At 52.9% G+C, this 12,032-nt stretch overlaps 1 protein-coding gene across 19 annotated transcripts in view; it reads left to right on the top strand.

Annotated features, from left to right (window-relative positions):
* Positions 1-12,032, top strand: part of GAPVD1 (GTPase activating protein and VPS9 domains 1) — a 1,092,811-nt gene that overhangs the window by 444,468 nt on the left and 636,311 nt on the right. For 16 of the 19 annotated variants that reach the window (XM_069609416.1, XM_069609426.1, XM_069609418.1 and 13 more), the window contains one exon: positions 9,626-9,755. In XM_069609416.1, coding sequence (XP_069465517.1) covers positions 9,626-9,755 — 130 coding nt within the window. The remainder of the gene's footprint in view (positions 1-9,625; positions 9,756-12,032) is intronic. The other 3 variants (XM_069609429.1, XM_069609425.1, XM_069609422.1) reach the window with 1 other exon arrangement.

Here is a 12,032-nt window from a genome sequence, read left to right as displayed (position 1 = left end):
CCTCTGAGAGGAGCCTTAGACGCATTCGTAGTGGATTGGCCATTCCCACCGCTGTACACGTTTTCCTCCAGTCCCGGTCATTCTTCAAGTGTTATGGAGGTTCGGTTCCCACATGATCCTCATTGCTCCGGTTTGGGTCAGGAGAGCGTGGTACCCGGATCATCTTCTAGAAATGTCCATTTGTCCTCCACGCTGTCTTGCCTACCGGGAGGGCGGGGGACTGGGGTGGGTCAGGTTCTCCATCCAAAGGTCAGAACTCTCAACCTTCACGTTTGGTATCTGAAAGGTTGAGATATAAGGATTGGGACTTCCCGGATGATGTGATGGAGCTGTTGCTTTCGGCCAGGAAGCAGCAACAAAATCCCTGTACCGTTGCCATAAGTTTTGCGACTAGTGCAGAGGACAAAATGTTGATTCCTATGGTTTTGTCCTTCTTACTTTCTTTGGCCCACAGGGGCCTTCAAGTAGGTACCATTAAAGGATACCTGGCAGCGCTGTCTATATTTAAGAGCTCGTCTGAAGAATGCTCTTTAAGATTCCTTTGATTTTCTCAATTCCTTAAAGGACTGACTGTGTTCCCGCTTCCAGGTGCCGGTTTGGGAATTGAATTTGGTTTTGAAATTTATAATGGGTGCTCTGTTTAAACCTTTGCACTCTTGTCCTTTGAGATTTTTGTCCTTCAAGACCGTGTTCTTGGTTGCGGTTACTTCCGCTCGCATAGTGAGTGAATTGCAGGTACTTTCCTCTAAGCCGCCCTTTACTCTGTTCCACAAGGACAGGGTTGTACTAGGGGTACGTCCTTCCTTTCTACCTAAGGTATTATCTGAATTTCATTTGAGCCAGAAAGTGGCTCTTCCTTCTTTCTATCCTGCTCCTCATCCTGGTAAGGAAGAGGAGCGACTCCATAGGTTGGATCCTCAGACCTCTGAGCTTTTATATTTCTATGTTGTCCATGGTCGGAGTGGACCATCAACTTTGTGGGATATGCTGGACACCGATTGAGCCAGGCTGTTACCAAACAGATCCTGTCCAGGTGGATTATCCACACCATTACCGAGTGTTACCGATTGGCGGGTAAGGACCCTCCTGAAGGGTTTAGAGCTCGTTCCACTAGGGGCGTGGCTACTTCCACAGCCCTCAAACGGGGAGTTCCTATTAGGAATATTTGGGATGCTGCCACATGGGCTTCTATCCACACCTTTGTTAAACATTACTCCCTGGATACGATCCATGGTCAAGATATGGCCTTTGGTAAGGCGGTTCTCTTTTCCGCCTTCTGATTGCATACTCTAAATTCTTTTCCCTCCTCCATTTTCTGGTACTGCTTTGAGTCTGTCAAAGATGTGGAATGCGTTGGAGGACACAATTAATTCGAAGAACAAGTTCTCCAGCATGGGGTCTGGCATGGATTCACATGCTCAAGAATATTCCCCGTCGTCAGGCTGGGAATCCTCGGTAAAGAAAAATCAGTATCGGTTTCGTTTCTGATCTGTCTTTCGTAGTAGTAACCAATCACTGATCTCTGCGTCATACTGACCACAGCCAATGACTGCCATCTCCCTAAGCCCCGCCTCTGGCAGCCATCTTCAGATTTTTACAGCACGTTCAAGTGTTGGGATCCTCGTGCTATTGCTCTCGAGCGTTAGTGCTTTTTTCGCGCTTTTTCTTAGGAAAATTCTCTTTCGGTCAAAAGAGCCTCAAGCTCCACCGTTTCTTTATCCGATCAACGGGGACCCGTGTCGGATTCTTCTACGCCCCTCAAGGGTGAAGATTTCGTCGAGCAACGCTTTTGGAGGACTCCAGAAGTTTCTCAGGCCCTTCTCGAGCATGGCCCAGGAGAAGGGAAGCTCGACGCCCGGAAAGCTGTTCAGGGTCTGCCCTGGATGCCAGCTTCAGAATGTCTTTAAGGAGGACGAACACTCCCTTTGCCTTTACTGCCTGCACAAGGACAAGACTTACGTGGAGAAGGACTGTGCGTTTTGCGGCAATATGTCGGAGCGGACCATGAAGGACCGCCATCTGCGTCTCGCCAACTGGCTGGAAGGGAAGAGCCCGTCAGGCGAGAAGAAGTAGTCAGAGCGGTCTTCTAACACCTTTGAGGGCGCCCCGGCGACGGGGGTCCAACAGAAGGCCAAGCACCGCGAGTCCGCTGGCACCGGGAGCGCCGAAGGGTCGGGCGCCAGGCAGGGCGCTTCCTCCCAGGCGCCATCAACCACGAGCCAACGCTCTGGCTCGGGTAAGAGGAAGGCCGAGCACCCGGCGAAGCTCCTGGAGAGACCCCGGTCGTGCTCGAAGGCCCCATCGGAGGGGGAGCGAGGTGGTGACCCTCCCCCCAAGGAGAAGGCGGTGAGCGCACCTAAGGTGGTGAAAGCCTTGAATCATCCGGCCAAGGCCTCTATCGAGACAGTCGCGGCGGCCCTGGCTCAGCCTGTGAAGGCTACACCAGTGCTGGCGACCTCGGGGCCCAGAATCTCCCTGCCACCGCGGAGGGAGTCCTCTTTCATGCCCATCGACAGGACCCCCGTGAAACCTCCGGAGAAGAAAAGGGGGTGGGGGCAGGAGGTCGTCGTGGATTCGGCCTCAACCTCTGAGGAGGAGCTGATCGAAGTCTTAGGCCACGGCCCTGGCGTGGAAGAAGACCATCCTGTCGGGAGGGACCCCGACGTGGGAGACGACGAGAACGTTGAGGGTGCCGACGGGGCTCCTGATCGCCCATCGGAACCCCCTCAACCAGTGCCGCAAGACAACTCGGCGGACATTTTGTTGGCTATACAGTCCTTATGCTCGGAGATAAGGACGAGACTGCCGTTACCACCAACGGAGGAACCGCTCCCGACGGGGGACCCGGAGCCAGGCCCTTCTGGGAGCCCTCCTCTTAAGAGATGAAGGATTCATCCTCCACCTCCTTTTCAACCATCGCGCCCTGCTCAGCCCTCCTCCCCGTCCACGACACGTGGGGATGATACGGGGACTGACACGGCCGCGACGGGTACAGACGAGGTTTACGACGAGGATCTCCCGTCGTCACCTCCCACCCGGGCTTCCCCGCCCGTCGAGATTGGATCGTTTCACGCCATGATCGCCAGGGCATCCAAGCTTTTCCAGCTCTGCCCGGAAGAGAAGGAAGGTTTCCTTTATCAACGGCGCGAGACCAAGAGGAAGACGGTCCTCGCTGTACCTCTACTGGACGATATCTGGGATGAGGGTCTCTCCCTCCTCAAGAACCCATCCACAACGCCGGCGAGAAGGGATCGGTACGAGAAGTACTGGGTCCCGGACGCGGCCCCCTTGTGCCTTCGGGCACAGCCGACCCCGGACACGGTCGTCTCTGCGGCAGCCAGGAAGAAAGCGGGGGGGGGGCGCGGCCTCTACGTCAACCTCCCCGCCGGACGGCGAGGGAAAGAAATTGGACACGATGGGACGCAGAGGCATCTCATCGGCAGCGACGACGATTAAGGCTGCCAACGCCTTGGCTATCGTAGCCCGCTACGACAGGGAGTTGTGGTACTCGCCCCCCTGCTGGACTTCCTACCAGATGACAAGAGGGCGGAGGCCCTAGAGATCTTGCAGGAAGGAGAAGTGGCGTCGGACCACGCCATTACGATAGCGACGGACATCGCTGACACTGAATTTCGCCAGTTGGGCAACGGCGTGTGCCTTAGGCGGCGTGGATGGCTCAAGGCTACTGACTTCCGTCAGCACGTGCAGACCAGAGTCTTGGACATGCCGTTCGACGGGAGCAACCTGTTTGGGAAAACGGTGGACGATTCCCTACAAGCCATCAAGGCGGACACGGAGACGGCCCGGGCTCTTGGTGTTCTCCAGCAACGACGGCCGCCCTTTCGGAGCGGCGGAGGCAAACAGGGTGCCTCCAAAGGTCCCAGCAGCGGATTTTCCACCTATCGTCAAGCGGCCCGTTCGTCGTCACAGGAAGCCTACAGGGGACGAGGCAAGTCGGGCGGACCCCGGCGTCGTCGCCAAGGAGGACAAGGCGGCAAAGCCTCGTCGAAGCAGGACTGAACCGGCCGTGGGGTCGGGCCCCCACCGAAGCATCCCGGTGGGAGGCCGGCTGGCGAGCTTCGTCAGCGTGTGGGAGTCCATCTCCACCGACCGTTGGGTGCTGGACGCCCTGGCTCAGGGTCATGCGCTCGAGTTTCTAAAGAGGTGCCCGTACGTCCCCCCTGTGGCCAGGAAGGAACATCACGTCCCTCAACTTCTCTTGGAGGTAAAGGCGATGCTCAAGAAGGGCGCCATCGAGCTCGTCCCAAAGAGGCTTCGGGGCTCCGGAGTTTACTCAAGATACTTCCTCGTGAAGAAGACGGGAGGATGGCGTCCCATCCTGGACCTACGACGACTGAACAAATTCATCAAGGCACAAAAGTTTCGAGTGGTCACCCTCCAACACGTCCTGGGTCAACTGGAGGATGGCGATTTCCTGTCGTCGTTGGATTTGGAGGATGCCTACTTCCATATCCCCATCCTAAAGGGACACCGAAAGTTTCTCCAGATTCGTGGTCCAAGGGCGTCACTACCAGTTCAGAGCCCTTCCCTTCGGATTGAGGTCGGCACCCAGGGTGTTCACCAAGTGCCTCGCACCGGTGGCGGCGCGGCTGCGCCTAGAGGGGATCCACGTCTACCCCTACCTGGACGACTGGCTCATCCGAGCAAAGACGAAGGAGCTCGCCGTGGAGCACACGGCAAGGACCGTCCAACTACTCATGGACCTGGGATTCTCCATAAACTACGCCAAGTCCCACCTGGTGCCCGCGCAAGACGCACTGTTTCTTGGAGCGAAGCTCGACACATTGTTGCTTCTGGCCTCTCTGTCGGAGGAAAGGACGAGGGCCATCTTGGGCAAGGTGTCAGCGGATGCTGGTTGCGGACGCGGCCAGGGTGAGGTCCATCAAGTCCCTCCTCGGAATGTCTTCTTGCATTTATCTCATCCGCCTGTGCAGGCTCCGGATGCGCCCGTTGCAGGAGTTCCTGGATGCGCGCTGGATCCAGATGACGGGCAGCTTCGAGGAGAGGATCACACTCGACGAGAGTTTCCGACGAGCGATCCGGTGGTGGGGCACCCGCGCGCATCTGACGGCGGGCATGGACTTCCAGACCCCGGGCCACCAGAAGACAGTGTCATGATCTCTGCTTCCAAAAGGTCAGGGTTTTCCCAACTCCCTTGGAAGCAGATCCATAACCCAGGTTCCCAGTGCCAACCAGTCCCAATTGGGACCTTTTGGACCCAGTCCTGGCGCCAGTGGCACCAGGCTCATAAATATGCCCAGTCCCAGCGCTGGAAGCGCCGGGCTCATAATGCTTGGGTGGACTTACCTTCAGCAGACCATGCTGCTTACCTGCCTGCCAGTTGAGCCTCTGATCCTCTTCTGTTTGGAACTACTTTTCCTGTTGGGTGGGGCTGGAGCCACTCCCTAGATTCAGAACACTGGAACTCTTCTGGAAGGCAGGAACTCTTTTCTTACCAGGAACTCTTTTCTTACTTAGGCGTGGCTGTGGAAGGAGACACCTAAGCACTACAGGAGGCTATTTAAACCACACCCGGTGGATGAATCTTGCTTTGCGTTATTCTGCAACCTCTGCAGCAGAACGCTCATCGTGTCTTCTGCATCCGGTCCTGGGCCTAAGGAAAAAGGCTTACCATCCTGAATCCAGTTTTCAGCAACACCTATAAAGACAAGAAAGAACAGGTTAGCATTCCGGCATCTGAAAGGCAAAGGCTTATCTACTCTTCGTGCGCTCCGGAGGTCTTCACACTGCATTCCGGCATCTGAAAGACAAAAGTTTACCAACTCTTCGCACGCTCCGGAGGCCTTCGGCGCTACATCCCGCATCTGAAAGACAAAACAAGGTGCGTTTAAAGACATTGGGGAACTTTAATACTCACGTGCCATTACTCCTTTCCACATCTAATCCAGTGGGTATTCCGGCACCCTGCAGCCGCTCCGAACTCGTACCTGCAAAATAAAAAGACAGTTAGAGCGCATAGTGAAGCAGGCAACAAGCGCTTACTTACGTGCTTCCAGGCACTTCTATTCATCACACGGGCTCCATCTTCAACTCACTTCAGCCCGTCATCCGCCATCGCCGGAACCCTGCAAAACAAGAGACATCATTACTAAAGACTTTAAAGACATTTGAATGACTCGAAACTTACCGTTCGTGCAGTAAACGAAGGACAGCAGTCCTCTGAAGTCAAGAGGCCTGCGCTACCTATCCAGTGAAGAAACTGGTTACAGCACCCTGCCCCGAGGCAGATGGAGAGCTCGGCATTCACTTACCTAAGGTGAGAGCGTTAACCTTTGGGGGTCTACAGGAGAGGAGAAGAGGAAAGAGATAGGGACACCCCAATAACCCCAGTTCATTAACTCCATATTTTCTATCTGCAGACATCTTACTCTACACGTTAGGCATACAGTGCACAGAGGTCCAGCCCAAAGAGCCAACCGGGTGCTACACATCACCTTTGAAGATACGGTAGTCGCCCAGTCAAGACCGGCGCCTCTGCGAGAATCAGGTGAGCGTTACAGACAGTGACCACGGATGCCTCCCTGGAGGGGTGTGGAGCGCACACCGAAAACCTGCACGCGAGGGGTCTTTGACTGTCGGCGGAGAGGTCCCTCCATATCAACGTCCTGGAACTCCGTGCAGTGTTTTGGGCCCTCGGGTCCTTTCTTCCGTCCCTCAAGGGCAAGGTGGTGAGGATCTTCACCGACAACACCACCACCATGTTCTACATCAGGAAGCAGGGTGGTACCAGATCACCAGCCCTGTCCAAGGAGGCACAGGATCTGTGGCATTGGGCCGTCGCCCAAGGGATGTTTCCGGTGCCGTTTCATCTTGCAGGAATAAAAAAAACACCATCGCCGACTCGCTCAGCAGAGAGCTGCGCTCGTGCCACGAGTGGGAACTACGACAGGATCTAGTGGACCGCCTCTTCCGACGGTGGTGCACACCCCAGGTCGACCTGTTCGCGACGGCGACGAACTCCAAGTGCCGGAGGTTCGCCAGCAGGTTTCCCCAGCCCAGGAGCATGGTGATGCTTTCTCGTTCCCCTGGGAGGGCCTGTTCCTATATGCGTTCCCTCCATTGCCGCTGCTGATCCGGCTCATCAACCAGCTCAAGAGGTCACGGTGCAGGATGATCCTCGTCGCACCTGCGTGGCCGAGGCAGATATGGTTCCCGGACCTTCTGGACTTGTCAGCGTCCCCGTCAATCAAACTGCCAGTGGACGCGGATCTTCTCTCCAGGGAAGGAGGCGCCTTCCTCCATCACGACCCGAAGTCGCTGAACTTGCAGGCCTGGCTCCTGCAGCGTTACAGTTTGGAGGTTATGACATACCGGCCGACTGCAGAGAGGTTCTTGCAAAGGGCAGGGCAGCCTCAACTCTTAAATGCTACGGACACAAATGGAAGAGGTTCTCTGTCTGGTGCCACGCACAGAAGATTAAACTTCTACAGATTACGGCTCCCCAAGTACTGCCGTGCCTGCTGACGCTGGCCAAGGCTGGACTGGCGCACGCTTTCATCAAGATTCATCTTGCTGCGATCTCCCGATACACCAGAACCACGGGACGGTCGTCTTTGTGGTCTCATCGCTTGGTGAAAGAATTCATGAAGGGACTGTTCAGATCGTTCCCGCCGGTGAAGGCCCCGGCCCGGTGTGGGAGCTCAACGTGGTGCTGACCAAGCTAATGGGACCTCCGTTCGAGCCTCTGCACTTGGCTCCGTTGAAGTTCTTGTTGTGGAAAACAGCGTTTTTTGTGGCCATCACCTCCGCACGACGGGTGGGAGGGATCCAGGCCCTTTCCTGCAAGCCCCCGTACTTGACTTTTCACGACATGAGGGTAGTGCTCAGGGACGCACCCCTCCTTCATGCCCAAGGTGCCGTCGGACTTCCACCTCAACGAACCCTTGGTGTTGCCTGTTTTCTTCCCGTCACCTTCGTCGCCGGCTGAAAGGACTTTGCACTCGCTGGATGTGGCTAGAGTGCTGAAGTTCTACGTGGACTGCACGAAGAGTTTTCGGAAGACGTCCCAACTTTTTGTGAACTTTGGACCTGTCAATCAGGGGAAGGCTCTCTCGAAGGCTTCCATTTCCAGGAGGCTCTCCGGCTGTATCATGTACTGCCATCGGTTGGCAAACCGACCGCTGCCTGGCCGTCCGAGAGCCCATTCCACCAGAGCGATCGCAGCTACCACGGCGTTCCTATCTGGTGTGCCCTTGCTGGACATCTGCAGGGCTGCTACGTGGAGGTCGACGTACACCTTCACGAGATTCTACTGCGTCGATCGGGATTCCAGGGAGGAGTCCAGGGTCGGCCAAGCAGTGCTGCGCAACCTGTTCGCCTAAGGTGAGCCTGGCGAGGAGGTAAGAATTGCTTAATGTTGAGTTTTGATGTAATGCTTAATGTTGAGCCTTTGCCACCTCCTGTGGTTGTGCATGTGTGTACTGCTATGTATTCTTTTATTCATGAGCATGTGAATCCATGCCAGACCCCATGCTGGAGAAGGAACAAGTTACTTACCTGTAACTGTTGTTCTCCAGCATGGATTCACATGCGAACCCTACCCCTCTGCGGCTCTTCACTTGGTCATACTGCCTCTTCATGTGCTACCAAATCTGAAGATGGCTGCCAGAGGCGGGGCTTAGGGAGATGGCAGTCATTGGCTGTGGTCAGTATGACGCAGAGATCAGTGATTGGTTACTACTACGAAAGACAGATCAGAAACGAAACTGATACTGATTTTTCTTTACCGAGGATTCCCAGCCTGACGACGGGGAATATTCTTGAGCATGTGAATCCATGCCAGACCCATGCTGGAGAACAACAGGTACAGGGAAGTAACTTGTTCCTTACTTACCAACTGGTAACATTCTTTCGACTGGATGTTCCTCTCACGTATTCCACATCACTCTCCCAGCCTACCCCTCTTTAGAATTTCCTATGCGATTGCAGCTTGCGTTTCTACAAGGCTATGTGCAGTCAAGCAGGCATTGGATTGGTGCCACATGTTCTGGGGAAAAAACATAAACTGATGCTACGTGCGCCGTGCTTCCTATTTATAACATCCAGTTACATCACCCTCGACGGAGGCCTTCGAGGGACATCGACCTGACGTCATCGACGCAGGATGCCCTCTGCCCTAAAAAGTTTCTGAAGTGCACAGCTGTGGACATTACATGTCAAAGATGTGGAATATGTTGGAGGAACATCCAGTTGAAAGAACGTTATCAGTTGGTAAGTAACCTGTTCTTTGCATGAATTGCCTATTAGCAGCATAATTGAGGCATTGCTGGTGAAGAATAAAAGCATACAATGCAAAATCCACCCTGTGTAGTGTCATTCCACACACCACTGGCTGCTGCAGGTTCATGCCCAGTTTCCTGGGTGCTAATGATTGGTAGTTATGGACTGCTATGGAAATCCTGTTTGAAGAGCCAAGTACCAGACTGCACAACTATTTGTCAAATGTTAAAGTTACAATAAAATAATGTAATCTTAATTTGCCAGTTATTGTGTAATAGATATCAAGTTGGTTGCTTTGGATTTGTCCGCAAGTTTTTCTGTAGTAGATTTAAGAAACTCTTTCACATGTTATTTCCCCCCGTAGGTATTGAACATGCAACTTGCAGATGGAGGACAAGGAGAGGTTCCTGCAGACGATACCAAACTCCATGGTAAACCTGATAAAACCTTGAGATTTTCTCTCTGCAGTGATAATCTGGAAGGAATATCTGAAGGTGAATGATTATGGCAGAAGGGTTACCTGTATGTTTTATATCAGATTGTCTAATGGAAGTGAAATGGGTGCATTATTTCCCACACCCTTGCACTCCTGTATTGGTGACAGTAAGGCCTTCTTACCCCAACACCCATTGAGCCCTGTAAAGGCAATATTTGTTTATACAAATGTCATGATGCCTATAGGAAGGAATTGTAACTCCCCAAATATGGTATAGGGACAGTGAAAAAATGTAGGAAAAATCTACTCTTTTCCCAGTGTAGTTGGACTCCACTCCACTTCCAATAAACGCTGATTTGTTGCCTAGACAGAAACATTGAAAATAACAAAGTGAAAGCATGGGGTGCTGTGTAGGAGGACCGCTACTTTTCTAGAATGATGGGGCTTCCTGGGACATGGACCATGAGTTTGTAATGTGGCAAAGGGTGGGTTGACCTACGGTAGTGAATCGCACGTCCTGTCAGTCTGCTTTTCCAGGACTGAAGAGTCTGTGGGTTCTTGTCAATTGGATTACCCTAGGAGCTTCTGAACACACCCCTCCACCGACTCCCCTGCCCCCTTTGTGTTGTACTGAATGTAGTCCCTAAAATGCAGTATAATCCACTATTCTCATGCCCCCCTTCTGAGATCTGCACTTAATGGAAAGAGCTTTCAGATGATGAATCCTCTCGTTGGCTAATGATATACACACTAACACGTTCCCAATGGATTCTATCCTATCTGGTAACCTCTGCTAAATAGTCCAGAGGTGTAAACACACGTGTTAGGCAAGATTGTATGCAGTACCCTTTTGGTGCACTGACAACCCTGACTTCCTGGCAATAGGGACCCAACCTTTGGTATACGTCTGAACTACACAGGTTGGTAGTGTGGCTGAGCAGCCAGGTTTATCTCAAGAGGGGTCAATGTGAGCAGTAATGTTGTGACAGAGTTTCACAGTACAGTTACTCAAACTCTCACACAAGGTTTCTTGATAAAACTATTCATTTATTTCAGTCAGTTGTATACGCCTTCTTCAGAAGGGAGCTATATATTAACACTTATAATACACTTCACTTCAAAACACTGTTTCTCTAAATCAGATGATACCCATTGGGGATGGCACACAGACACTTCCTACACCCATAGGTGACTTAAATAGCTAGGATACTGTGGATATTGATTAGAGCAATACTGAATTTGGTGTACAAGATAAGAGGGGAATAAAACAAAGGTTAACAAATAATTCACAAACTGGTAAGTACTTTTTGAAACCTTCCAATGCAGAGTAAAATTAACACTTTCCTGGGGGAAAGGCCAAAACAAAAAGTCAGAGGTAAAGTCACTCAGCGAGCCAGGACAGATGATGTTAATTGCACAATGTCTAGGGAAGCTGAAGATCTTCTTTGCAGGGAGGTAAAAAGTCTTGAAATGGTTTTAGAAAAGTTTGTAGAAGATGGAACACTTGAGGGGCCACAGGCTGGGAGGCGTGTGGGGGGGGGGGAAGCTATAGCAACTCTCAAGGTAACCAAGACGGGACTTAACTGAGAGCAAGAGAACGGCTGGGGACTCTGGCTCTGCAATGGGAAGGTCAGCGGCAGCAATGGGCAAACTTCGATTCAGCGGTTCTTCTGTGTTTCAGCTCCTCGCGTCTGACAGCAAATAGCAACACTGCGGGTCTCGGATACCACTCTAGACTTTACTCGCTTCTGGGGTCCAGCACTCTGTTGAGGTGGTCAGGCTTGGTCAGTCCTGCTTCAGGGAAGTCTGGAGGATCTTCCTGGCACTTGGGTCTGACTTAAAAGCAATGCACACAATCTGGTGTTCCTCTCCCTGGCACTTCGGTTCCAGCAGCAGTGGAAGTACAGCCAGTTCCGAGAGGATGTCCAGACGGGCTTACTTTGGAGTTGATTGCTCCCACCAACTCCAGGGGAGAAGTCGTCCTTACCGGGCTTCTCTAGTCGTGGCGAATTCGAAGCTTCAGCACAGCAGCAGGGCTTCACCGGGCAAACCAATGATCCAGGAGTTGCAGCAGGTGTCTCTTCCAAGTTGTTCTTCGGATTCCTTCGTCCAGTGGTCGACTCTGCCTTCCAAGCCAAAAAGCCTCGCCTTTTATGCAGGTTTCTCCCAGCATTCCAGCCCAGCTGTCAATCACACAGCAGGGTAGATGTTCTTGCCGGACAGCCAGCCGGCCAATCATCTTTCGGTGCATTCCTGTAACCAAAAGGATTAAGCACAGGGAGTTTTGGGGACCTCCCTCACTTCCTGCCCCTGCCAGACATACTGGAGCCAGAGG

Source organism: Ambystoma mexicanum, chromosome 8 (assembly GCF_040938575.1).
Source record: "Ambystoma mexicanum isolate Mex_15411 chromosome 8, UKY_AmexF1_1, whole genome shotgun sequence".
Lineage (NCBI taxonomy): Eukaryota > Metazoa > Chordata > Amphibia > Caudata > Ambystomatidae > Ambystoma > Ambystoma mexicanum.
This window is presented reverse-complemented; position numbering and strand designations above follow the sequence as displayed.